Genomic DNA, 27,144 nt, shown 5'->3' on the forward strand with positions numbered 1-27,144 from the left:
TACAATATGAAACTGTTATAGAATCGCATTGTACTCAATTTGTATGTACAAAAGTAAAAAGTAATTTGTTTGTTTGCAAATAGATAATGAGGTTTATTTGTATGTTTCGTACAGACTTTACCAGAAGTTAGTTGTTGTGCAACAGGAGAATAGCCCCAAAAAGATGGAAAGAAACAGAATGAAGTGGAGAATTGAATGGAACAAAAAAAATGAAGCAATGATAAAAGCACACTTGAAATGATGTTCACAGTGTTTCCATGACACATCTTTGAACAGTAAAAACGTGTAAAAATTTTAATGGGACCAGTATAAATTTGTCATATCGCCCGGCCCTAATAAGGACTGCTTGTCTGGGCTTTTGCCATAGAGGAACTGTGTGAGCTTGTGGGGAGGAAGGGGGATTCTGACCTGAGTGGGCTGGTTACTGGAGCAGTTTTGGCCTTTTCTGTTTCTACCCCCCGCTGCCCTTTTCAGCTTGAGCTGAAAGCTCATCTATAGTTCAGTGAAATGTAGATGGAACAGAAAAGAGTAATTAACATGGTTGTTGTCGATGGTTGTAGTGTGAAAAAGGAGACTGATTCTCCTCCCCTGAAGTGAGACATTGCCTCTAGAGAGAATGTGTTACAAAGTTGGTAGTGGTGTGTAAGTGAATTTGAGTCAATCATAAACTTGATCTCAATCATAAAAAGGATTGTCACTCGTGTTACAATAATCATATTACTTTTGCTAGTTTCAGACATTGTTGCTAGATTCAGATAGTGAAAGGTACTTTGTTAGCTAGCATAGGCATGTAGCTACATGACCTGGCATACAGTGTTTGTACCTGGCATGAGACATATTTAAGGGGCATGAGGTGTTCGGAGAGCTGTGGGCAACTCAGTGCCGGCTTTGTTTCCGGCAGTGAATGGAACTGGAAACTTCTGTCATCCTGAGACCTTTAGACCTTTAGACTAGTTAGTCATGCGGTGTTTGCAATTATCCTATCTGGTCCTGCAGTTCCCTAACACACTGACATTCAGATGTTGCTGAGGTGGCCACTGCGAGCTTCTGGTTACTCAAAATTGCCCTGCTCATGACGTGCATTTTGTGTTCAAACACGGTCTTCTCACTGGGGTACATGGGGGTTATGTTATACCCTCATAACCATTCTCATGTCACTTCACACTGCAGACCCACTCTGTCATCCCCAGGGTCACCAATGTCACCCCCCCCCCCCCCCTTACCCTCTACCCTCACCCCCCCCCCCCCCCCCCCCCCCCATCCTGAACTACCCCACCACCCCAGAGCAGAGTAGAGCAGAGCAGAGCCGCAGCGCCAGCCTTCCTTAATTAGCCCCCGCCACACGCTGCAGTCGGGGCGGCCTGGCGCGGGGCCACTCCCTGGAGCAGGGTTCTGGGGTTCACAGGCCACTCCGGGCAGCATGAATGGATTGCCTTTGTGTCTGCGAACTGAGGCCTGATTTAACAGAGACTAGACCTGTGTTCCTCTGCGAGCGTTTACTTTGGCCTCCCGCACGTCGGAGCTGCAGCTGAAATGTGACACCTGAGGCTGGAGAGCCAGGCTGCATCAGAGCTGAGTCTCCCCCCCCCCCTTTCTCTGCAACACAGAATGGAGGAATATTTAATGTGCACCTTAACCTTTAATGTATTATTTAATATGAACCTTTTCTTAATTTATAAAAATGTTGATTATTAGCTTATAATATTTATTGCACATGAATTGAATCAATGTTATGCACTTCAGAATGTAACTTTATTGTCGGCTTATTTTTGTAAAAAAAAATCTGTGGCACTGACTTTTCTTGTCTTTGTTTTTCAGCTGACAATCATTTTCAAGAACTTCCAGGAGTGTGTGGACCAGAAGATGTACCACGCCGAGACAGACGAACTCCCGGCGGCCTTTGCCGATGGCTCGAAGAACGGTGGTGAGCGTCATGGTGCCAACACCCTGCGGATCATCGAGAAGGTTCCGGGCCAGCACGTGGAGATCCAGGCGCGCTACATCGGCACCACCATCGTGGTCCGGCAGGTCGGTCGCTACCTGACGTTTGCCGTGCGGATGCCCGAGGAGGTGGTCAACTCCATGGAGGACCAGGACAATCAGGACCTCTACCTGTGCCTGCACGGCTGCCCTAACAACCAGCGAATCGACTTCAGGACATTCAGGGCCCACGCCGCGGAGAGTCAGGCCCGGGGCCGGGCCAGGCCCGGCAGCCCCGGTAGCCCTCCGCAGCCTGGCTTCACCTACCAGGCGGCCGTCGCCAAGTGCAAAGAGCGCCTCCCTGTGGAGGACATGTACTTCCACTCCTGCGTGTTTGACCTGCTGTCGTCGGGAGACATCAACTTCACCCTGGCGGCCTTCTACGCCTTGGAGGACGTCAAGGTGCTCCACTCCCACAAGGACAAGCACCACATCTTCGAGAGGGACCCGCGCTCAGGGACCGCGGGGCTCCAGGGCTCGTACTCGGCCCTCGTGCTGCTTCTCAGCCTGCTGGCTTCGGTGCTCTGGACGGAGGGTTGCTCAACACACCTATAGTCCACCACCGCGACCGTCATCTTCATCGTCGTCATCTTCATCGTCCATGTGATGGCTGTGGGAGAGCCTGTGTGTGTCCGCATACCGCCCGGTCTCGGCCGCGTCACGTCCAGTATGTCGGAGGCAGAGCCCTTGCACTGGCGCGCCCCCTCACTCCCAATCCCAAGGTGGCGGTAGTGAGCTGGGGGGGGGGGGGGAGATTCCAGGTGGGTTCGGCGCCGGGTCATCTCACTCTCTCCAGCCATGGACTCATTCATGTTCATTGTGGTTCGTTATGCGCCGAGGGGGAACAGTAAACGTTAGTATTCGTCAAGTCGGACTCGGGAGTGTGAGATCCCCACGGTCTCCTTGCTTGTCATCACGCTGCTGTTGCCGGCCTCAAGAGACACGGTTGTGATGAGGAGGAACTGTAGTGAGAGAGCCCCCCCCCCTTGTCTTCCCTCTTCCCCGGACACACTCCATCCCTCCCCACCTCTGTCTGCCGAGAGCTTGGATGTCCAGCTTCGGATTTAATCCCTCGTTCCCAGAGAGGCCAAGTGGCCCACGGGAGACGATGATGGGATTGGGGATGATCCTCTGTGGAAAGAAGGACATGTTTTTTCCCTTTCGCTCCTTCTATCCCTCTATTTTTAACTCGCATTGAGGATCTCCTCCTTCACTGGTGCCAAGTGAGTGGAGTGGTTGTATTTGGCCCCTGGTGTACAGTATCTATCTGTGTGTGTGTGTGTGTGTGTGTGTGTTGGTGGGGATGGGGGAACCAGGGGAGGTTGACCATGACAGGAGCTGTTATTAACCTCTGCTGAAGGAGAGGGCCTTCCCTGAGCTTCCTGTTTGATGAGCCTCCAGAGCTGGAGGAGGCCGGAGCAGAGCTCGCTGAGAGAGGGAGCCCCTAGCCAGAGGGACGTCAGAGCAACGAGCCTGCTTGTCTGCAGCGGAGATTAATTGGCCGTAACGCCAGGTCCTTTTGTGTGTGTGTGTGTGTGTGTGTGTGTGTGCACGTCTGTGCATACGTGTGTGTGTGTGTGTGTGTGTGTGTGTGTGTTCCTTAGAACTGTAGAATTGTAGTTTGGAGACATATTTGCTAATGTCTTTATACTGCACCCAGGGCTTCAATATAGTGCCGGCCTGGTGGTCTAAGGTCACTCTCAATGGCCTTTGTCTGCCAAAAAACTTTTGCCAAAGTGAATTGGCAGACGGATTGGAAAAAATTTCCTGCTTCACCGTTTCCATGTGTCAATAACAGTGTCAAAGAGATTTTTTTTTGTCAAAGAAAATACACCCACATTACATTGGTGCTTAAATCTCAAAAATATTTATTGCTCAGTTTGATTGGAGTTTATGTGGACTTCTTTCAACCTCTAACAAAAAACAAGCCCAGAGAGCAAGCACATTTGGGGCACAGAGGAAAGGCAGGCTGCCATATGAACAATATGTTTACAGAATTTTTTTTCTGGAATGAAAAATCCCATCGATCAACTGAACAGAAAGCCTCCATTACTTAAATCCCAACATGGACGCAGCCCAGCCAGCCCACAGCTGCCAGATCTTTTTTTTTATTTTTGTTCTCCGACTCAAAGTTGTTGGGTCGGTTTACAGTCACTGTGCTGTGGAAGATGTCCAGTTGAGCAAAGGGGGACTGGCCAAGCGTAAACCGTGACTGGGCAGGGTTGGAAGGGACGCACGACCCCACGGGCAGACTCATTCATCTTCCTGACTGCTTTGCGGAAAAGAAGAAAAGTGCCCCCTCTCTCTCTCTCTCTCTCTCTCTCTCTCTCTCTCTCTCTCTCTCTCTCTCTCTCTCTCTCTCTATCTGTCTCTATCTCTCTATTTTCGTAAAAAGGGGTGTCAACGTGGCTGTGCTGTAGGCCTCTCTTGACTCACAACTTTGCAGATCTGTGAATTTATGGCTGAGGCCCTTTGCCAAAGAACCAGCCCCGGTGCCAACAATTTTCCCCAAACATCTGAGTTCTTTCTAGCTCGCTCTCGCTCTCCCACTCAGTCTCTCTCTCTTTCTACAGTCACACTCACCCTTTCTATCTCTTTTTTACTCGCCCTCCCTCTCTCTTTACCTCCTCATCTCTCTCTCTCGCTCTCTCTCTTTGGGAATCTTCATGGTTCACCTAAGTATTTGGACTCCAACCAGACGTCCTGATTGTGTATAATACTGGAAGGTGCTGCTAAAAGAAATCAGTGGATGGAATTGAGTTTGTGCGCTGTATGCACAAGAGGAGATCTAACAGAGTGTATATGTCAGCCAAGCTCGGCTTATCCACAGATCGTCCTCACCACTACTTCCATTGGAAAAGAGGCATCGGCCCGTGTTTTTTTCCCTGTTACTGTCTCTTCCAGCACCATTTGTTTTAAACATGAAGTCAGAGTTTTTAAAAGAAACAGTCGTGTGGAGATCGGGGAGGTTTAGTTCAATGTTTATAGCACTAAAAAACGTCTGCTGTATTAAGAAAAATACATTCTCTGCTTCTGGGTACCTCTTAATATCAATGCTAATGTTAGAACAACATGCCCACTCCCATGTCAAACTTCATTATCAGGTCATTGTGATGCGGTAGAAGCTTAGATCAACACCCCAGGCAAGTTGAAAGTGCACGTCGCTCCCTGATTTGCAAGTAGATTTGCTGATGGAAATTGGCCCATGGTGTATATTCAGTCTCACAGCGTGGATTTTTGTATCCCATTAAATCCCACATTAAGACACCCGGCGTCTGCCTGAATAAAACTCCCAACTGAATCACCTCCATGCTGAGGTGGTACGATCCAACTTTTTGCCGACAAATGTATTCTAGATCTGTTTGTCTGAGGTGAACATCTCAGAGGGTATGCTTACACTGAAACATCAGGCAGGCGATACTACTGCTACCCAAGCATGTGCCAGTGCGGATTTAATTTAGTCTGTAAGACAAGCTAACAAAAAAGGATATCAAACAACTAAATGATTGTAATGTGGACTTTTTGTGTTGATGGGTGTACTTTGTAAAGTCGATTTCTATCAATGGATGGTTCTTTGTGTGTAATGTGAGTCTGTACATAGGTTTGTAAAAGTTGTTACATTTGAAAAAGAATAGTGTTTATTTGTTGTTATTTTTTTGTAAATCTTGACATTTTATATATGTGAGTACAGTGAATGTGACCTTTTATTTAAAAAGAGAAAAGGTTCTATGTATGTGAAACAACACACCAAATGTTAACCAACCTAACAGATCTAAAACAAATCAGAACTGAACCATATTCAAAAATAGGAAATTCAATGGTGTTTTTCGTTGTTGTTGTTTTCATTATGGAAGAAGCACTTTATATTTTTGTTTGTGTTTAGCTCTTACTTGTCATGAACTTGATTGTGAATAGAGCTAATCAAAGTTGTAAAGCTAGGAAAGAATAAAAACACAAAATCTAAACAAAACAAAATCTAAATGTATTACAGAGTGGGTTTTGCCAGAGAGATCAAACTGGGCTTGTATGTAGGACTAAAGTGGAGCCTCATGCTACCTGTACATATTGTAAATTATTTATTGAGCGAAAATAAACGGTCTTGTCGATTTGTTTTTGAAATCTTGTGTCTTGTGTCTATCTGATCTTCCTGCAACTGATTACTGTTAAGTTATTGCCATCTTTCATGAATTAATCAATGATGAAGCGACTAACATTGCCAACTCTATATGGCTTACACTGCCACCTAGTGGATCTTATGTTCTCAAATGAAATGTCCACGAACCTTTCACTGGTCTTGGAGTTTGACTTTTGACATTTTGAACGCACTTTTTGTGCGTTTTTAATGTATTTTAGTTAGTTGAGATAAAAGTGAAAAAGAAAACACCATCAAATGCAACTTTTTTCATGATGTAGGAAACTTTAATACATATAGGTCTATAAACATATGTACAGTATAGTCTGATTGAACAGTGGCATTTTAGTTTGTCTTGTCTATAAATTACTCTGGTTGGCATTATCTGTTGAGCTCAGCCCGGCTCTGACAGCTGTTGGGTAGTGTCTGGTTGGCGGGGTGTGGCGTTGTGGGGAGAAGGGGTGGAAGATTCTCCGGGCACTCCCTTGGAACAAACACAACTGTCACCGTCCGAGAGTACGAACACTCACACTGAACTCAAACACATGAACTCATCCCCTTACTGTTGCCATCACACTACGAAACCACACAACCCACACGTTTGCTCCCACCCCCTTCCTCAAGTTTACTTGAGTCGTCTTCTCGAGTTCCTTGATTACAACTCCCATCACAAACACGTAATACTGAGACATCTCTTATGTTCAAATCATTGAACGTCCAGGCATCCATACAGTCATGTGAATGTACATCAGAATTAAGGCACACATGGAGAGAACGCTAAACACATTTAAAAAATAAATCCACATGTTTTTATGTTCAATAGGTCGGGATTGTGGGTGAGCTTGACTGCTGAATGTTGGCTGTCTGCTCGGAGAGGCAGACCGGATCTGTGCCTTATCAGGGCCAGATTCAAGCCAGAGTCAGCTGCTCTCTGTGCTGGAGACTCCTCTGGCAAGATCCTGTTCGGACACAATCCTTGATCACTTGGTTTCTTGTGTTTTGTTTTTCTTTCATGACTTTGTAAGGTAGAATAAAAAAAAAATCACACTAATGAATAACAAAAGAATGAATGAGTCTCGAGTCCATGTCACTCAATACTTAAAAAGTAGAAAACAGAGGACTTGTAGAGTACTGAACTTTTAGTGCAATATCAGATGCAGGAGAAGTCTTCATACTGCCCGTACTGGCCAAAGAGGGCCCCAACAGGCATTGAAATGGCTCAAAGTGAAGAACACAAAGACAGTGAAAAGAAGAGTAGCTTACATATCATAGTGTTCTGAGTCGTCCCTAAAAGATACACACTGACCTTGAATACTGGTGCATAAACGCCCACTCTTGCCATTAAGTTGGGCAACCATTAACAGTATTGTGCTCGTAGCACAGTTAAGGGATTGACTTAAAAAATAAAAAATAAAATAAAAAGCCATATCAATGGTACTTTTTTTTTAGCTGACTGGTCAATTCAGTGATGGAAAAACCAGAAGTGGTTACTAATGATGCATTATTAACATTTAAAGTGACATTGTTATAAAAATGCTGTTTCAGTGTAATCCACTGAGAGTCATCGTAAAGGTATGATCCTATGAGAAATATGCTGTCGGGGAGAGTCAAATGAAAAACACATGATAAGTTTCACCAGAGCTACTCAACTTAAAGCTTGAAAGCAACGCTGGCATGAAGGTGCAGCAGACACAATCTGTTTTTGTAATACAGACTACTCTTTTCTAAGAATAGAGATCCTTATTTTTTGGAAGATAATACAATGAAAACTACAAAACAACCAAAAGCGACAAACATCAGAAAAATAAATGTTTTACTCTTGGGGGCCGGGGGGGGTCAATCCCTTCTCTGTTTACTTTCAAAAGGCCAAATGCGTCAGGCACTTCAAATGTGTCATTCAATCGTTCTTTTCAAAAAGGCATTGAAGATTGTTCCTGTGACAGTCCATAGGACTTAACATTTCTCACGGCTGAGTTCACAGAGTCCATACAAATCTAGCTAACGGTTAAACAGTGTCTCCCATCTACTCCTTAGGGGGGGTCAGGCTGTAACCTGCCTCAGGTAGTGGAGAGAGTGGAGAGAGTAGGGAGAGAGGGGGGCCTTAAGGGGAGGCAGGCCTCCTGGCTGCATCACCTGGCGGCCATGGGAAGAGGGAGAGTACTGGGGCTGGCAGAGATGGTGCTTGCTTGTCTTGATCCCTCCTCTGTTGAGCAGGTTGTTTGTGTGTTGAGGAGGGAAGCGGCCACTGGCTGCTCTAGGCCAAGGCTGGAGGCTTTGGCAGCGGCAGCAGCAGCTAGCCATTCCCCCGAGTGAGGGCAGCTTATCCTGGGCACTGTGTCTGGCCTCTCGGCCGGAGGAGTCGGAGGAAGGGCCGGAGCTGCGTCTACCTGCTGTTCCAGTTGAAGTCTCCGGCGGGTTTGGCCTCGGCGGGGGGGCGCTCGGTAGGAGAGTGCGAGTCGTGGGGAGACTTCTGGGCTTGTGGGGAGCGCGGGTCCAGCAGGGGAGGGGGTTTGTCCGGGTGGAAGGGCCGGTGGTGGTCTGGCCCTGCGTTGGAGCCAGGGTTACCTGGGGGTCCTCTGTGATCGGGCATCCGCCTAAAGTCTGGACCATGGCTTCCACCACCACCACCACCACCACCACTACCACCACCTCCTCCTCCTCCACCTCCTCCTCCTCCACCTCCTCCTCCTCCTCCTCCACCACCTCCTCCACTGCCTCCTCCTCCACTGCTGCTATAGTTCTGGGAACGGAAGTCATCGGGTCGTCTCCTCTTGGGGTCCATGTGTCTGAGGGAGCAGGGATGGTTTACATTACTGGCTGCAGTGTTGTGATGGCCTGTAGCACTGAACCTGAGATGCACTGAGATGTCTAAACAAATCCACCCACAGCTGGAGCACTGCACCTCTGATTCCTATGGCCTGATGAAACCTGACTACACCAAAGAGCCTTCATTACTATCCGCTTTAACCCTCTCTGACTATACGCAACACTCGGACATAAATGGCTACAGAGGCAAATTGCATGACAAAAATGTACCTGATGCTTTTTTTGTACATTCTAGGGCCATCAGACACATATAGTGTTGCAAGTAATTATTTCTTTCAGATATGCACGGGAGAGATGTTAAATTCCCTGTGCTATTAGGTATGAGATTTCCCATGGCGGCCAATCAACAACCAAGCTCATCTGATATTTATAAGACTGCAGAGGGGAGACTAAAGGAATCCAAAGAGTTCCTTGAAAATTAACCTGGAAATAGCAAACAAATTCCTGGGAGCGTTTCTACAACTAGGTGCAACTCCCACTCCCTCTGCTCACCTGTCGTAGTAGTTGTCCCGGTGGCCTCTGTGGTCACGGTCATTGCCGTACTGATCGTAGGGCCTCTTCCGCGGGGAGCCGCTGCTGCGGTATCCGCTCGAGCTCCGGTAGGAGTCGCCGTGGGGACGCCGGTCGCCGTAGTGATGGTCCTTGTAGCGGTCGTAGGGGTGATGCCGGTCCCCCTGCCGGTCCCCCTGCCATGACTGGTTGCTATTGCTGGGGTAACCGTAGCTGCGGTCCCTCTTCCAGTCTCCTCGGTCTGTTGCAACAAGAAACGCACCACAGCGGCGGTCAGCATCAACCACACGTGATTATCGATTTCTGTTTTTCACAAGGAGCACCAACTATAACAATACCAAACAATAACCCCCAAAATGGCTAAACAAACACTGGGTAGATTAATTAAACAAATTTATATCGTATATTAGGATGGTATGGTATTTACAACAGCATTACAGTTTTTGCCCGTTGCTTGAACACTATAGACCCATGCTTAGACTAAAGTAACACAACTTTTGTACATTTTGACAAACGATTGTTAGGTTTTGATAGCAGAGTTTAGGTACTGATAGTAGAGTTTCAATTTGACATAGATGTGAAAGGTATATTTCCTAGTGTTGTGTTATGTTTACTTGTGTGTAGAGTTTTGGCACAGTGAGTGAAGTTTAGCTAAATGTGTTCAAGCCACGGGCAAAAACTGTAAGATGCTTCTCGTAGATTTAAGCTCTTTATTTCGCAGGTCAGCCTCTTCCCCACGCTGTGCTAGCATCTCACCGTCCCCGGGGAAGTGTCTCTTGTTGGGCTGGCCGTAGGGGTCTCTGTGGTGGCCATGGCCAGGGGGCCCAGACGGATGGCCCTTCTGAGAGGGCTGGGTGCCTGTGGAGTCTCGGCTGGAGCCGGAGGGCTCAGGCCTGAAGGGCCTCTTCTTGCCTGGGTCCTCCTTCTTGCGATGCTCTTTCTGGAGATAACAAAAGGATAACAATGATTAGGGTCCAAATATGCTGCCAAGGAAACCAAAATTGGACTCTTGGATTCTTTGAGACATCGCCATCTGTGATTATGGAACATCCCTCATGGATTTATCTCTACATGTCTACACGGCCTTCAGAAGCAGCAGAGATCTGCTGGTTTCGTCCTGTTAAGAGGGAGTTCTCCCATGCCACCGTTGCCTTAGTGATCGCTCTTGGGGGTTCAGACACTGGGCTCTAAAACCCCTTGAGACTATTTCAATTGTTACTGGCTCTATGTAGATAAGCCAATTGAATTGAATTGAATTGAATGCCTCTGAGAGCTACAACCATGAGTGCTCACCTCCTCCTCCTGGGAACGTTTCTTCTGAGCCATCTTATACAACTTGTGCAGCTTCCTGGCTCCAAACTCCGTGAATTTGGACACAAAAATCCACAGGTTTCTGTAACACAGAAACAGACGAGTTAGTAATGAACATTAAAGTAGCAAAAAATAGTTTTAAAAATAGCAGTATAAATACTGAAAATAAGTTTTAAAACTAACAGTATAAATACTGAAAAAGTCTTCCTAGGACTGCAGATGTTTATAATAATGTGTACTGTACACATATCCATGGACTGCACTAGGATGCCGGTCATGTATCTAGCTGGGCAGGTGGTGTTACCTGCGCCATGTTTTGACGTGCTCCGGGTCACTGTAGGCTTTAAGGCACTCTGTGATGCGATCACCAATCTTCAACAGGCAGGTGCGCGTGTGCTGCAGCTGGTCCTGCACAGTCATTCCCTCGTCTGGCTTATCCAGCTGTTTCAGAGCCTTCTTCACCGGTCGCATACGCTCCTTACACTGCACACGCACACACACACACACACACACACACACACACACACACATATTTAAATCAATTGAATACGTACAACGCAAAAGTATGCAAACATACAAAATGGTAGTGTGAAAGCATAGAGACAGAAAATGCATGTAAACACATTGTATCTGAATACAGGCTTGTACTCACGCATGCATACATAAACACACTAACATATCCATTCACAACCATCTGGGGCAACTAAACACCTTCTGGTATCCTAACAACCATGCCACACATTCCTATTTCATTCTGCTCTGATTTATTCTCACGGAGAGAGAGAGAGAGAGAGAGAGAGAGAGAGAGAGAGAGAGAGAGAGAGAGAGAGAGAGAGAGAGAGAGAGAGAGAGAGAGAGAGAGAGAGAGAGAGAGAGAGAGAACGAAAGAACATGCTCAGAATATTCTAGAATACATTATGGAATCAAACTGCTTCCTACACTTGCACAAAAAGGAGAAAAACATCTTATTCTTTGTTTGTATTGAGGGCAATAGTGCGCCTGTCTGTGTGTATGTTACATCAATGTGTGGAGAGAGAGAGAGAGAGAGAGAGAGAGAGAGAGAGAGAGAGAGAGAGAGAGAGAGAGAGAGAGAGAGAGAGAGAGAGAATGAAAGAACATGCTCAGAATATTCTAGAATACATTATGGAATGAAACTGCTTCCTAGAGAGAAGGACTCACAATGCTAAAGGTTTCCTGGTCCAGCTCGTCGTCCTCCTCTCCGATGGGGACAGGGTCACTGCCTGCTGTAATGTGCACTGGCCCCTGGGGCTTCTTCCCTTTGGCTCCCGTCTTCGCCTGAAAGGAGGGGACACTTAGCACTGCTACGCAATACTACATTTGGACTGACTATTTCTAACCTGAAATATGCGCCTTAGTTTTAATGATGCTGTACTGTACATGTGTAGCAACATAAATCTTTCTCTTAAGACTCTAGTACGCTGTGCAACACGCTAACTACATAATGACTTAATTGCATAGTAATTACTACATAGGTACATATTTACAGTTATTGCACAGCTCTTCATAATGCTGTAGAATGCTCCATTGACTTGAATGGGCCTTCCCAACGTTCGGAGGTCTGACCATTTATACAGACCGTTGGTATGTACCATAATAACAGACCGCTGTGTGTTGCAAACTATTTGTTTCTAAGCAAAAGCCATGACGAAAACATAACAAATAAATGTTAAGAGATCTATCATTCTTTTTTGTTTTGGGAAATAGGATATAGAACGCTGGTTATTAACGGGAAAATAAGTTCCTTCAGGGTGCAGCAAGAGTGGTTCTAGTTTGCCCTGTCGGAACGCATTTTCCTGATAATGACCAGCCTTCTATACATTATCCCTTACATAGTGGATGTCAATTAACATAGGTGCAGTAAGTAGTAATAATGCTTCTAGATTGCATAGACAGCACATGGGGATTCCAATTGCATCCCCATTGTGGTTCTAGAAACATTTCTGCTACAGATTTGTGAAGTTATGAAGTCATATTTCACACTTTTACAAGAGGGGTGTGGAGCAGACATTTTCAATAATACAGAGAGAAAAACACACCTTTTCTTTTTTGGCCTTGGTGCGCTTCTTCTCTTTCTCCTTTTTAGGAGTTCCCTGCTTCTCTTTGTTCTCTTTGTTGTCTTTCTTCTTCTGTCTCTTTTTGGCAGGTGATTTATCAGCCGTGTCGTCCTGAAGGAAAAAACAGACAGCACTCAGGGAACACACCCTCATAACGTATGTGTTATGAACTAAGATACCATCTGCCTTACTGTAACGTAAACCCAGGTGGGGGAAGCAAAAGCTCGCATGAGAATGATTTGAGTACCACCATGGAAGTGTTTATTTTGGAATGATGTTCTGTTTGTATGTTGTCCTGTTAACAACCGCATAACTAACATGTCAAATGTTAAAAGTAATGTTACTGCAGAAGCATAAATATGAAGCAATAGACGCTCATTCCTAGCAACTTAACAACTAGATGCAACTAAAAGTGCTCTGATATACATTTCAGTTGCCTGTACAGAAAAATGCCTCAACTGACTAATTAGAATGTCAGCTTAGGTAAAGTACGTACAATATAACAAATATACAATACCACGTACAATACATACGTACAATATAACATTTTATATTGTATTTGCCTTAATTAGTCAGCTTCAGAGTCATTGGAATGGCTATTTGGCTATTTTTTCCTAACAGGAAGTCTCCAGCCTTGCGATCATGCTCATGAAAAAGCAGACTGACCAATTGAGGAGTTTTGTAAAATATACACGGTAAAGCTGTAGGGGAAGCTCTGCAGAGAAATCAGCAAGCATAAAACGAGCGAACACGAAAAGCAAAAGCGAAACCGGCGATGAAATCGGCAAACCTGCATAGTTTCCCTTTAACGCATTACAGTTTGGCAATGGCTCTGGCATGCTAAAACAAAGCCACTGATAATGGCATGGCCCAAAGTCTCCCACTGGCCCGCTCTGAACACTGCTGAGAGAGGACCCACCTTGACCTCCCCTTCCTCCGAGGGGTTGTCCGAGAGACGCGGCGAGGAGACGTCATTGATCAGTTCATCTTTGGGAACCTTGTTCTCCTTCTTCACGCGAGGCTTTCTCTTCTTTACTACAACCTGAGGGGAGACACGTAAAGACTGAATATTCTTCTACAAGATTAATTTTTCTCATTTCACACCAAGTGTGTGCTGTCCACACATCTGCCTGACAAAAATGTTAAAAAAAAAAAAATCTGGACACATGACTTTCCTCTAAAATGTTTCCTGTGTGAAAACCAGTGTGAAAATGTGACAGCTTCTACATAGGAAAAACAGCAGGGCAAAAATCTAAATACAAATAGTATTGTACTCTTACTTCTTACACTAAACATGTCAAGCACTAGCTTTCCTTTACTTGATTTGGTATTTGGCCTTTCAGTGTTCACTGATCCAAATGATGGCTGGTCTGTACTGTACCTCGTCTCCTGCCTTGGCGAGGTCCTTGCTGTCCTGCTCCTTCTTGAGCATCTTGAGCAGGTAGTCTGCCCGCAGCTGCAGCTGCTTGGCCTGGGGCTTCTTGTCTGGTTCATCAGGGAGGATCTGCGCTCAGCACAAACAGACACGTGAGAAGAAGTCACGGTCACACTGATTCAATGACATTTCCATGACGTTCCATAACTACAAGGAGCCAGACTCCAATATGTCTGTTCTTCATTTCTCTTCTTCATCCCTCATCCTCTCCATCTGCAGTTACTCCTAACTAATTCTGCCATATCTGCTCTATATTATTTAAAAGAGTCACCTTCCTAAAATAATGGCATACATCTTTTTTTTCCAGGTTTCTCAGACAACACAAAAAAGTTAACAAAAAATTGAATGATGATGATTTAGGCAAAAACTTTTTTTCTTTGGTCAAAAAATGACTTACGATGAAATTGCACTATTTACTATTAGTATTTTGGGAATTGTATGCACATTTTGTAACAAATTGGCTCTGTTAACCCTAGAAATTCACTATAACAACATCCTGAGGTGGGTGTACCTTGTCGGCCAGTTTGAGGTCTGGGTCCGTCTTGAGCAGATCCCAATTGCCGTAGCCGTGCTCGTAAATGCCCAGCAGAAGCTGCGTGTCGTCCTGGAGATCCCAGTCCACATCGAAGTGGGGGATCTTCACTCTGCACGTCAGCTGGAACCTGGAAAAGAGAGCGGGTAACAATAAGCTACAAGGCAAGGCAAAGCAAGGCCATTTTATTTATATAGCGCATTTCTTACTAAGGCAGTTCAATGCGCTTCACATCATCGGTTAGCTCAAGTAAAAAGATGGCGCTTTACAGCGTGTTAAACATTGAAAGAGAGCCCATAAGTAACAGGGGCATGGAAAAACTCCCTAGAATGGGAGATACAAATAGGAAGAAACCTCAAGGGACCTCTTTGTGCTCATTCGGTCAAGCACCTGGAGGATACCTCTGATGCTCACTCAATGCATATACATACAATACACAAGTGGCTATTAATGAATTAAATTCTTCTTTTGTCAATGTCAACTCTTCTTTACAAAGTGTTTAGAATGGAGGAGTTCAAATGCCTGGACAGATGCTTGATTTTTTGACTGAAGGTAACTTGGCCTGTGTGCCTGTGTGCATGTGTGCGTGTGTGTGTGTGTGTGTGCGCGTGTGTGTGTCTCAATGCAAAGACTCACTTGTTCCTCTCGGCAGGGTTGGAGGGGATGACTTTGTGCAGCGGCTCAAACTCCTCCTCGTGCTGAATGATGGACTTGGCGTTGACCTGAACGCCAGAGATCTTGATGTTGATCCCTCGCCTCTTCCCAGGACCCTTGGCTACAGCGGCAGCACAGTGCAACGAGGAGAAGAACAAGAGGCAGAGAGTCAGCCAAGGTCATAGGCTAGCTACTGAGTGTGTGTGTGTGAGTCACAAAGAGCACATCATGTCTAGGGAATAGCTCCGCTCCTGATCAGCCACACCAGATTAGAGACACACAGACAGACAGACGCAGGCACAGACAGACAGACAGACACACACACACACACACACACACACACACACCTTCTGAAGGGTTGTCTTTGAGCTGCTCCTCGTGCTCTTGGACGGCCGTCACACAGCTGTTGTGCACCAGCTCTCCCAGGCGCTTCAGGTCGGCGATGGACTTGTCCACCAGCTCAGAGTCCCGCGCGATGCCCTCCAGCCTGAGGAGAACACAACACAAGAGGTGACATGGCTGCAACACAATCCACAACGACAGCCAGACCAGCAGGACACAGTGAAACATTGTTCAAGCTGGATTCTAAAACAAGTATGGTGTGCTTAAAAAGCTGTGAAAATCATCGAGCAGATCATCGAGTTCATGTTTTATGACAAACTAACAATGATGGCAATTCAGTCTCCATAGTACAAAACTGTTATTTTCATTTATCAGAAAAAATGGTGGCTTTCACCAAGCCCATCTAAGAACATGGGACACAACTCAGGAAAGTGGGACCAATCTTGCTCGGTGTCTATTTCTTAGCATCCTTGCTGTTCAGACATATACAACTGTAACTGTCTGCTACTAATAATGATTATACTAATATTAATAAAGATGCCTTACCTCTCCAAAGGTGCTCCAAACTTCTTGTAAGCCTTTATGAACCTGATGAGTGCAAATACAGTAGAAATGTTAAGGGTGTAGTGCTCTGAACATTAAGACCATGATTCCAGTTAGCAAATGGTCAGGATTGAGCTTTTGGTAGCTTTGGACAAAAACTACATGATCAAAGTTGAACTAAATGATCAAAATTCTCCGGTCTCTTAATCACGGCGGTGGTGGTTGCATACTGTACCTGCGGATTTCGGCGTCGGTGAAGCCCTCCACGTTGTTCTTGCGCGCCCGTGGCCTTCCACGTCTTTTGGGCTTCTTGTCGTCCTCGCTGTCGTCCGTCTCGCTGTCCGATCCAGACGAGCGGTTCTTGAGTTTGGAGCCGACGTCGCTGTCACTGTCGTTGGCCCGGGCCTGCAGACACAGACATATCAAATGTATCACATGTCAAACCTGGTGGAGCCTCATGCTATTTAAATGTTCTTGCTTCTTTTTCATATTTATGACGTGTCTCCTGAGGCAATCCAGATAAGGATCCAGACAGGGATTGCAGAAACATTAGAACTACGCCAAAGGACCAATTCAAAGAACCTGGACACCAGTCCAAAAACCATGATCTTTTCACCAAAAGCTCCTGCTTCATGATTTAAAGAGACACTGTTGAAAAGATTATGTTGAAAAGACTCGCTGTGTGTGCGAGTGTGAGCGTTTAAACAAACACTCTGAGCTGCAAGGCCTGGTGGTTCCTCGGATGGGTATGTGTGAGTTAGAGTGAGAGAGAGAGACAGACAGAAAAAGAGAGAAATAAAGTGTGTATGAGTGCGCGTGGGTGTGTGAGAGAGAGAGAGAAAGACTGTGTGTGTATATGTATGAGTGAGTGAGTTTGTGCATGAGAGAGAGAGAGAGAGTGTTTGCGTGTGTGTGCGTGCGTGTGTGAGAGCAAGAGAGAGTGTGTGTGAGTGTGTGAGGGAGCAAGAGAGAGTGTGTGTGTGTGCGTGCGTGTGAGAACAAGAGAGAGTGTGTGTGTATGTGTGTGAGGGAGCAAGAGCGAGTGTGTGTGAGTGTGTGATTTGTATGATCTCAGGCGGCAGGGGGACTAATGAGGCTGTGGTAAAGACAAGTGTGCTGGCATCACAGGGGAGCCCAGCCTGCAGTAAAACCCAACGACTCATTACAGGGTGCGAGGACGCAACAGTCACACAACCACGCTCTCGCTCTCTCGTACACTCTCACACACACCCACGGATACAATCCCATGGAGGTATACGAGCACACACATACATGATCGCGCACACACACACACACACACACACACTCAAACGCAGGGGGATTTAGTGCAGGGCTATAAAATCTAATGAGTCATTACGAGCGGCAGCGACGTCGCGCGTTGCGAGTGGAGATGGAAAAGGCTCCGTTGGGCCTCAGGGAACACTTCACAGAGGACCATCTGGAGCGAGTGCACCCGACGTCTGGCTTGAATAAACCTCTCGCTCTGTGGCAGCGTGGGGAGCCCATGACGCTGGAGGAGGAGGAGGAGGAGGAGGAGGAGGAGGAGGAGGAGGAGGAAAGGGGCCCTCAGCTGGGGGCAGGCAGTGGGGGAACTTGATGAACTGCAAGCGTGAGTACAGAGATTGGAAGAGAGAGAGAGTATAGAGATTGGAAGAGAGAGAGAGAGTATAGAGATTGGAAGAGAGAGTGAGATAGAGATTGGAAGAGAGAGTGAGAGAGTATAGAGATTGGAAGAGAGAGAGAGTATAGAGATTGGAAGAAAGTGAGAGTATAGAGATTGGAAGAGAGAGAGAGTATAGAGATTGGAAGAGAGAGTGAGAGAGTATAGAGATTGGAAGAGAGAGAGAGTATAGAGATTGGATGTCTGGAGAGTGGAAGCCACAGAACTGCTGTCAATTGTGCTCCACAAGGGTTCTGTTCCTAAGCTTCCAGAGAATAATGTTTCCATTGCAGGAGGCGATTATGTTTGGGATTGCCTGTTGTTTTTGTTTGTGAAGGACTGGGGAGGTTGCCGTGACAGTCAGGGAGGTGGTGTTAAGTTGGCCCAGTGCTGAAGAACCGAGGAGGCCTCTCTTGCATGAAACCAGGGACGTGTCAGCCACAGACAGGAGTCTTTGCTTTTAGGAGACGCCGGGGGAGGCTACGCACACCGTGGACGGGGTTTGAGTTGGAGAAAGAGTGGGAGGAGGTCAGGCTGACCCCTCTGGGAAGGGTGCTTTGGATGTGAGGCACTCTGCGAGGCTGTACCCCAGAGCTGCAGTTTTGCAAGCTTGTAAATCAAAACAACGGTTCACAGAGAGAAGGGCCCGGCCGGGCCATGTGAAGCCTGTAAAAATTGGCTGACAGTGCAAATGAGCTGCCTTTGAAAAACACAGAAGAGAAAACATGGCGGGTCAAATCTCTGGGTTTAGAGTAGCAACCCCGAGGCTTTGATGCTGTGAACAGTGTGTGTGTGTGTGCTGAGTGTTGTGAACTACACACTGCAAGCACATGCTATGGGTCACAGACGTTGCTATCCAACATTCCTTCCAATTACATATTATGCAGAACTATTCCCTGATGCCTGATCAGTGGCGCTGGAGAAGTGTGTGTTTTGTGCATGCCGTGGGACGTTCGAACGCACCCTCTTGTTGGAGCTTCGGCTGCGAGGCAGCATGTAGATGTCCTCCATCTCCTTCTGCTTCTCCTCCTCCTCGATCCGCCGACGCTGGTCCTCGGGGATGATGTCGTCCCAGTCACGAGGCTGCCGCTCCTCCAGCTCGGGCACGTTCTCGTCCATGGTGAAGTTCGCCACCTGTCAGCAGTCAACAGAGGGGAACGCTCAGAGACTGAGGACTAGAAGGATAAACCAGTAGGAACAGCAAAAGCGTGTGTGTTTGTGTTTGTGTGTGTGTGTGTGTGTGTGTGTGTGTGTGTGTGTGTGTGTGGTGGGTATACTTAGAGGGTATACTTAGAGGCACCTTGAACTGAGAGAGCAGCTCGTCAGTAGCACTGGATCCCTGGTCACTCTCGCGAGTCTCTGCCAAGCGCAGGATCTCATCAATGTCCATTTCCTGCCAAACAAACAGCCACGTTTTACTAACAAGCCCCCATGACTTGTGCAGGAAAACAAGTTTCTGGCAACAATGCAAAAGGTTGAATTTGAAAAATTAAATGGACCAAAGCACTGAAAATAATCTCTTCTGTATTAAACACTGAGAAGTCATGCAAGTTAAGTCACCGTTGGCTCGGACTCCTCTCCTTCTGCCTCCTTGAAAAGCTCCTCAGCACCGAACTTCAAGATGGCAGTGAGCTCCTCTTTATTGAAAGGGTTCGAGCTAAAAGAAAAACCACATCATGCCAATTAAACCACAAGCCACATTCAAATCAAAAAAATAAAATGTACACAATGGCCCTAAAGATAAACCATCTCGGCACAAAAATCCGCCTCTCACTTTGTATTTCCTGAAGTGTTGTTGTCCAGCACGGTGCGCCCAGTGGTGTCCATTCTCTGAATGACCAGATGGTCCAGAACCATCTTCTTCTTGGCCCTCTCGATGATGTCCTCCTCTACAGTTCCCTTGGTCACCAGTCGGTAAATATTTACCTACATCAACAAAAATCATTTAAAGCTTGAGACTTGAGCAATAAATGGCCAACAAAATGTAGATTTTCCTGACTTTTATGACATGAAAGCCCCCCAGTTGTGAGGAATATGGATCATCTGGACAGCTAGCCAGGAGTAGATGTTATGTGTATGTATGTGTTTGGGAGAGCATGGAGCTTACCTGCTTTTTCTGTCCAATCCTGTGAGCCCTGGCCTGAGCCTGCAGGTCATTCTGTGGGTTCCAGTCGGAGTCGAAGATGACCACGGTGTCGGCAGAGGCCAGGTTAATGCCCAGGCCTCCAGCCCGCGTGGACAGCAGGAAGCAGAAGTCCTGATTGACAGGACAGACAACATATCCATGAGCTGAGCTCAAACCCAACTGTACACGAGCCAGAGAATCTGAGCTGGGGCATGAGAGAGACTTGGCACGGGTTTGCATTAGGCGATGGGCATTCTGGTACACACTAATGTCTGCACTTGACATCCTGGTGTTTCAGTGCGGTTATGCTTTTTATACGTCTAGGCATGTAGGCAGTAGGCATCTGTGATCTGAAATGGGCTGATGGCCATGGCCCATTAGGTCACCTACGCTTAAAACTACTTCAAAAATACTCAATGATATTCAGGGCATTTGTAGGTGAACTGCAAGATAACACTGCAAGATAGCACACTTGTCCTTGGCGGAGGTCTAGCACTATCAGAGCTCCTTTCCAGTCTGCTTTTATTTTTATCAGAAGTAAACATTCCAGTTATTCACTTTCACGGTAATTACACAAATGAATGCAACACTTATCTAAGGACTGGCCAGGACAGAAAGGTTAAGGTTGCACGAGGAGCAGTGAGTGGACAGAAGGGCACTTTTCCCACGTTGCATGAAAAAACATTCCTCAAGTCACGGCCAGGCCAAGTCAAATGCCCTCTGACGCAGATTGAGGGGTGAGGGGGTGGGGATGGGGGGCGGGGGGGCAAATCATAGGGCAATTACCCAGACCTGATTCTGCCAGACTAGTCACATAGAAAGCAAACAAACAAACAGGCAAATAAGCAAATAAGCAAACGAGGCGTGACGAATGGGGAGAAGAGCACGTACCTCCGAGCCCTCGGCGTTAAAGTGGTCCAGCGCTTGCTTGCGAAGCTCGCCCTTTATGGAGCCGTCCAGGCGCTGTGAAGACGAGGGAGCAAAAACAAACGCTGTCAGACATCTGGCTCCGCGCCCTGCGAGCGCTCCCCCACAGCTACGCCTCAAATCATACGGCAGCTACACGGCTCTATATCACAGGGTAGCCAGTATTCCTCAGGGCGGCAGCGACTTTCGCATTGTGCATGTTTTTGCAGCGGGATGGAGAGGGTCCACCAAGATCCAGTGGCACTAAAACGGCACAGAGTCGCGAGTGGCTGTGCCCTGCCAGAACCTGCAGACCACCGTTGAGTCCCCGTCGAAAAATAACTGGCAGATAAAAATAACCGTGCGCGCGAGGAGATGGGTCCACTTTGGCAAGCATGTTAACTGCTGTCCTGACACTTGATCCCGTTATCACCTGAGTCTAGTGCAATCACACAAACACACACGCACACACACACACACACACACGCACAAACAAACTCACACTCCCTGGCACCCCTGGGGTATGCACCAGGCGCTGAAGCCTCATACTGGTTTAGCATAACTAAAACATTGGAGATGTACTACACAGATATAGGATGATGAATAGGTAGAATAATGTAAATATGTTTGTACCACAACGGGCTCTCACATACCTGACGTCTGACCTATACCTGACGTATCTGAACACACCTCAACCTGTATCCGCACACAGTGCACACATGATTGGATTTCTGCAAGCTTGAGTCTCAGAGCAGAGTCGCAGTCCACTGCCTTTACACAAAATGTAATTGTATTACACCACTGTGCAATGATGCCCACATTCTTGAATATGGAGAAGAGCAGCGGGATGAGGTTGCACACACTGGACTGGAGTGGGTTTCAGGTAACTACTAGACTGGCTGAATGTGTTTCATAACCATGGCCCCACTGGCCAGTAAATAGAGCTTCCTAGAATAGAAAGTCTTCATAGACATGGGCGTGCTAGTATGGGAATTGACTGCCCTCTCTCTCTTGTGGTCAAGAGTGCCCCCCCTGGGGTCATACCTGGAATTGGTAGTGCTTGTAGGACAGGTAGTCAGCGAGGATGTCCAGCATGCGGACCATCTGGGAGAAGATGAGCACGCGGTTGCCCCTCTCTCGGAGTCGGGTGAGCAGCTTGTCCAGCAGCACCAGCTTCCCACTGCCCCGCACCAGGTTCTGCAACGCAGGCATCACAAACAAACAACAATGATCAATTATTAATACCTTTATACCACTCATCGCCACCAGAGTATGTTTATAGACATTTAATACAGAACACATGCATACAACATACACTTGCACACACAGTGTTATTACCAACACCATTTAAGCAGATTTTCTTTTGTTCAAAAGTAGTTAATGGCAGGGTTTCCCAAAATCGTTAAGAAGCTCTTAAGTCCTAGGAACTTCTTAGGAGCGTTCTTAGAACATTCTTACAACGCTTCTAAGAAGTTCTTAGCACTTAAGAGCTTCTTAACAATTTTGGGAAACCCGGCCATTATTGGTATAATTAGGCCTGGCAGGGCTTTTGTCACCTTTGCAAAAGGCATTTGTGATCTTTGCATTACACAAAAACGACCAGTCCACTATCATGGTTCTTTAACCTTGCATGCAGGACGCAGTTCCTCACTTCACTTGTCCGTACCTTCAAATGCTCACGTGAATCCTCCTCGAAGTCTTCAGGCTGCTTGATGAGGAAACCGTGGTTACAGCACTTCTTCAGCTCCATGACGATGTTCAGGAAGCCAGAGGAGCTGCCTCTGTTGCCCTTGGAGAGGGCCCTGAAGTTCCTGGTAAGAATCCACCTGGGAGGAGAACAAAAGCACTTCAGAAAAATGCTGTAGAAGAACTAGTGCTCTCAGCATTATTTAGTAATAACCCCCAAGAGGCCGTAGATTGCACTGATCTTAGAACAGCTAAGGAGCCTTGTTGTTGTGAAATCGGTGTTGACTACAGCCTCTCGGGGCTCATTGCACTGAGAGGACTAATTCTTGCCAATCATAATCAAGGACTGGCGCTATCTGGGTTAGAATATACAAGACAAGTCACACCTCAATACACACACACACACACACACACACACACACAGGGGACTCCAGTGGGATGACTCACTTATAGTACTGCTTCTGTTGGGCAGACATGTCCACCCTTAGGATTTGCTCCACCTTGGCGGGGAGGGATTTCTCCACATCCTTCTTGACACGCCTGAGCAGGAAGGGCTCCAGGACTTTGTGCAGGCTCTGGTAGCCGTTGTCTCTCCCTTTCCCGTGCTCATCCTCGAAATCCTCCCAGGACTCAAACCTAGCAGGGGGGAAAAGACCCGAGGGATTACCACACATCACATCGCATGCACACATGGGATTAAAAATCCCCAGAGGGTTAAGCGCTCCATGGCACTCTAACAAATCACCCTACCCTGACCTCAGACCATTCTCAGGATACCACACGAGGTTCTTATTCTACACTAGCCACTACCGTCTGAACGACTTTGAAGTTACAGCTCCCTAAACATTTATTTGCAACCCCTGGTAAATTTGAGAGGCAAAAAGGCCATTAATACTACTCTAACAGGAGGTACATTTATTCTGAGGAAGAAACAATGCATCGTGTGTCAGACACTTAAAGTCAGACATCTGGCAGTCTTTTTCAGTTGTGTGTGTGTCAAGTGCTCCTTTTGTGAGACAGAGGGCAAAACTGAATGTCCCTCCTGCATATCCTGCAGGGTTTTGCGGGTGGGAGCGGAACACAATGTTACAGATGTGAGTGGGAGCACCACTGAAAAGGACACATTATTTGCGGGAGCGGGACAGAACGTTGCAGGAGCAGGCAAGCGCGGGAATATGAAAGATCCTGTAAAGAAGAATGGTCTCAAATCCCTTGCTTAGTCTTCTCCTCAGACATGTCATAATGTTGGAGAATGCAAAGAGCTGTTTTATTGGCAAAGGGAGGTTTTAAAAAGTATCAAGTTCAGGGGTAGCAATAATTGTGGGACATGTGTTTTTGTAATTTGTGTTTTGCTCTGGGTTATTTTCTCAGAATAAATGTACTTCCTTTCAAGGGTGCCTTTTAACTCTGTTTTCATGATGTGACCATGACCAATCATCTTGTGGGAATTTATCTTGATCACGATGAGGGAGCACACGTTATATCAATACATAACTAATATGTGTATGTATTAGTGCTCATTTTCATTTAATCAATTAGCGACAAGAGAGGGTGATGTTAGTTTCTAAACTGAAAGTGACTGAGGTAGAGTGTAGTAGCAATGCCAGCAAACATAAGAGAGAGAGAGAGAGAGAGAGAGAGAGATGCACTACGTACTTGTCTGGCATGAGGAAGTGCAGCAAGGACCACAGCTCTTTCAGGGAGTTCTGGAGCGGCGTGCCCGTGATGAGCACCCGGTGGTTGGAGCGGAAGTCGATCAGCGTTTTGTAGAGCAGCGAGTCGTCGTTCTTGAGACGGTGGGCCTCATCCACGCCCAGGAAGGCCCAGTTGATGTTCCCCAAGATGCTCTGCACGCGAGAATAAAGCAAAACCAAGATGAGCTGAGATGAGTTACACCAAGTATTCAAGTGCTCTTGTGACTACGTCTAGACATTTGTTTGAGAACATTTGTTGAATTTGTCAAATGTTTGAGAACATTGAAAATGGCATTAGTCATTTGCAAAATGTTTGAGAACATTTAAAACATATCTCGTAATCTCCACATTCTATATTTATACTCAGCCACTTACCTTGTCTTTCAGTAGAATTTCATATGTTGTCAAAAGTGCATTAAACTTGATTCTTTTTGTTTGCTGGTGAATCCACTCGTAGTCACGGATCTATAAAAACAAGAGTCACAATGAGCTCTGGTTGCACAAGACAACACAACAAGAGAGATAACAGGCAGACATCTCTCCTACTCAGGCAACACCCGGTCAGTGCCCTTCACGTTGCCAGTCTTACCGATTTCCTGCTCATGACGTCCCCCAGGTACACCACCACGTTCATGTCTGGCGCCCACGTGTCGAACTCCCTCTGCCAGGAGGTGAGCGTGGACAGGGGCACCACCAGGAGGAAGGGCCCGTAGAGCTGGTGCTGGTGGAACAGGTAGGACAGGAAGGAAATGGTCTGTATGGTCTTCCCCAGGCCCATCTCATCTGCTAATATAACACTGTTACACCTTCAAGGACACAGTGGGTAGAGAGGGGGAGAAGAGGAAGGGGAACACACAGCAGCGCTGTTAATACCTCCGGAGGTTATTGTGGTTATGATCTACATGTTTTGAGGGACATTACAGTAATTTCCCGTGCATTAGCCACATTGCGTATAAGCCGCAGGAGAGTGTTTTATGCCAGTTAAAAGAAACAAAACCATATTAATACAATATTAACTGTCCCCGTGTATTAACCTCATAGCTGAGGAAATCTTGCTAAATCAACATATAAGCAGCGGCTAATAGTTGGAAAATTACGGTAAAGGCATATGCAGCTTGACATGCATTTATGTTGATGAGAAACACTCAAACGTCATGTAGTGTCACACAGACACTCGGGTGGTTAAGAAGCTTGTGACGTAAAGCTGCTCCATTTCACAAAAAATGAAGAGTGTGTGTGTTCTGGTACCTGCACCAAGAGTGCGCCAGCCAGTTCACACCATCCAGCTGGTAGTCCCTCAGCTCTAGGGTCTCACTCCCAATGTAAGAAGGCTGCTTTTTTAGTGGCAAAAAACGCGGCCTCTGCTTCAATACCTAGAAATGAGACGGGAGGGAAAAATGACTTGTGCTTGACTGACAATAGAAACATAATGAATGATACGGATACTACTGTAATTCAATATCAGCGGATTGTCCTGACTGGTTCACTAACAACGCATACACGCATGCAGTGTTCATACAGTGTTGCTTCACCTCACCGTTGTTACTCCCAGGGCCCTGCTAACGTACCTTGCAGTCTTTGGAGGGGATGGTTTTGCAGCTGTTCCTGCTGATGAAGCTATCGATGCAGTGCTGGAACTTCTTGCCCACCAGGGCTCCATCCTCCCAGCTGCACTCAGAGTAAGGTAGACCCATCCACTTGCACAGGTACTCTGGTTCATTGGATGTGGTCTTGTGCGCTGGTATTAAATTGAGACAGCAGAAATTGTTAGAATATATTAGAATTCATGTATTATTTTAAATCAGTGATGTTTGTGACAGAGTATAATGGATTGTACATGCTGCATGTGAAAATAGACTTACAGGGAAAGTCTGAAGGTCCTTGTGTTTTCCCTGTTTTGACAGCTGTGGGAAGAAGGGAAAAAAAGCTATTTCAACAACAAGAACAAGATCAAGAAGAAGAACAACAACAACCACTACAACAACATAAAACAGCAACAGCAACAACAACAACAACAACAACAACAACAATCCAACACACAACTCAAAGTGTGGAGATATATCAAAGGAAAGCATGATGGTATGCTATGATCGTTCTTACCAATCACTCTCTCCACAAAATGGAACTGCCTGTTTAGGTCTGTGGTGAGCTCTTGCTGACAGTTGTAGTACTCCAAATCTTCTGGAGAAGCTTTTTTCAACCTACATGAAAGATCAGTCCATTAGCACATCTTGGAGAAGTACCAAATAGAGACAACGAATGGAAACATTGATCCGTAACCATTAAAATTCAGATAGTCTTTGTTCATATCAACAGCTTATGTAATGAAATGATCTGACACCTTCACGGCCAGACATGTCAAACTATTCCCAATTCTAAAACATTTGTTTTACGGTTCCTTACCAATACTGGAGCTCATCATTCTTCTTCTTGAAGTTCTCCAGCTTCTTCAGGCCTTTGACCTTCTGCTCGGTGAGGGTGTCCACACTCTCCCAGGTGTTGTGGATGTAGGACCAGCCTTTCCACTTGATGAGGAACTGGGGCTCCCCCTCATCCTTCTCTGGGTCAAAGTCTGCCCCTGGGTCCCCATTCTCCTCTACAGCATACAGAGTTGTAGATGCCCCAGAAGCTAAACACACAGAGGATTGTCATTAGGGTTTAGATTTATGTTCATAACAACCATTAAAATAGCTAAGACTCCATAAAACAATGTTTATGGGTTTTGCCCATGCA

The 27,144-nt window shown here is 46.4% G+C and overlaps 2 protein-coding genes across 2 annotated transcripts in view; one reads left to right on the plus strand and one right to left on the minus strand.

The window, feature by feature from the left end:
- rgma (repulsive guidance molecule BMP co-receptor a) overlaps positions 1 to 6,099 on the plus strand; it is a 14,510-nt gene extending 8,411 nt beyond the window's left edge. The window contains exon 4 of the mRNA XM_062548263.1: positions 1,819 to 6,099. Coding sequence (XP_062404247.1) covers positions 1,819 to 2,535 — 717 coding nt within the window. The 3' untranslated portion in view covers positions 2,536 to 6,099. The remainder of the gene's footprint in view (positions 1 to 1,818) is intronic.
- Positions 6,100 to 6,377: 278 nt separating this feature from the next.
- The window catches only part of chd2 (chromodomain helicase DNA binding protein 2), a 32,245-nt gene continuing 11,478 nt past the window's right edge, over positions 6,378 to 27,144 (minus strand). The window contains exons 8-39 of the mRNA XM_062548264.1: positions 26,815 to 27,040; positions 26,512 to 26,612; positions 26,274 to 26,315; positions 25,980 to 26,149; positions 25,660 to 25,784; positions 25,001 to 25,217; positions 24,787 to 24,876; positions 24,374 to 24,564; positions 23,165 to 23,353; positions 22,698 to 22,857; positions 22,076 to 22,228; positions 21,017 to 21,088; positions 20,108 to 20,257; positions 19,775 to 19,926; positions 19,561 to 19,657; positions 19,301 to 19,393; positions 18,964 to 19,134; positions 16,576 to 16,745; positions 16,344 to 16,385; positions 15,803 to 15,942; positions 15,438 to 15,576; positions 14,781 to 14,931; positions 14,216 to 14,338; positions 13,754 to 13,876; positions 12,817 to 12,945; positions 11,939 to 12,055; positions 11,064 to 11,242; positions 10,742 to 10,841; positions 10,205 to 10,388; positions 9,431 to 9,689; positions 8,843 to 8,898; positions 6,378 to 8,764 (exon numbers count right to left, since the gene is read on the minus strand). Coding sequence (XP_062404248.1) covers positions 8,496 to 8,764; positions 8,843 to 8,898; positions 9,431 to 9,689; positions 10,205 to 10,388; positions 10,742 to 10,841; positions 11,064 to 11,242; positions 11,939 to 12,055; positions 12,817 to 12,945; positions 13,754 to 13,876; positions 14,216 to 14,338; positions 14,781 to 14,931; positions 15,438 to 15,576; positions 15,803 to 15,942; positions 16,344 to 16,385; positions 16,576 to 16,745; positions 18,964 to 19,134; positions 19,301 to 19,393; positions 19,561 to 19,657; positions 19,775 to 19,926; positions 20,108 to 20,257; positions 21,017 to 21,088; positions 22,076 to 22,228; positions 22,698 to 22,857; positions 23,165 to 23,353; positions 24,374 to 24,564; positions 24,787 to 24,876; positions 25,001 to 25,217; positions 25,660 to 25,784; positions 25,980 to 26,149; positions 26,274 to 26,315; positions 26,512 to 26,612; positions 26,815 to 27,040 — 4,580 coding nt within the window. The 3' untranslated portion in view covers positions 6,378 to 8,495. The remainder of the gene's footprint in view (positions 8,765 to 8,842; positions 8,899 to 9,430; positions 9,690 to 10,204; positions 10,389 to 10,741; positions 10,842 to 11,063; positions 11,243 to 11,938; positions 12,056 to 12,816; positions 12,946 to 13,753; positions 13,877 to 14,215; positions 14,339 to 14,780; positions 14,932 to 15,437; positions 15,577 to 15,802; positions 15,943 to 16,343; positions 16,386 to 16,575; positions 16,746 to 18,963; positions 19,135 to 19,300; positions 19,394 to 19,560; positions 19,658 to 19,774; positions 19,927 to 20,107; positions 20,258 to 21,016; positions 21,089 to 22,075; positions 22,229 to 22,697; positions 22,858 to 23,164; positions 23,354 to 24,373; positions 24,565 to 24,786; positions 24,877 to 25,000; positions 25,218 to 25,659; positions 25,785 to 25,979; positions 26,150 to 26,273; positions 26,316 to 26,511; positions 26,613 to 26,814; positions 27,041 to 27,144) is intronic.

This window comes from Sardina pilchardus, chromosome 10, assembly GCF_963854185.1.
Source record: "Sardina pilchardus chromosome 10, fSarPil1.1, whole genome shotgun sequence".
In the NCBI taxonomy this organism is placed as follows: domain Eukaryota; kingdom Metazoa; phylum Chordata; class Actinopteri; order Clupeiformes; family Clupeidae; genus Sardina; species Sardina pilchardus.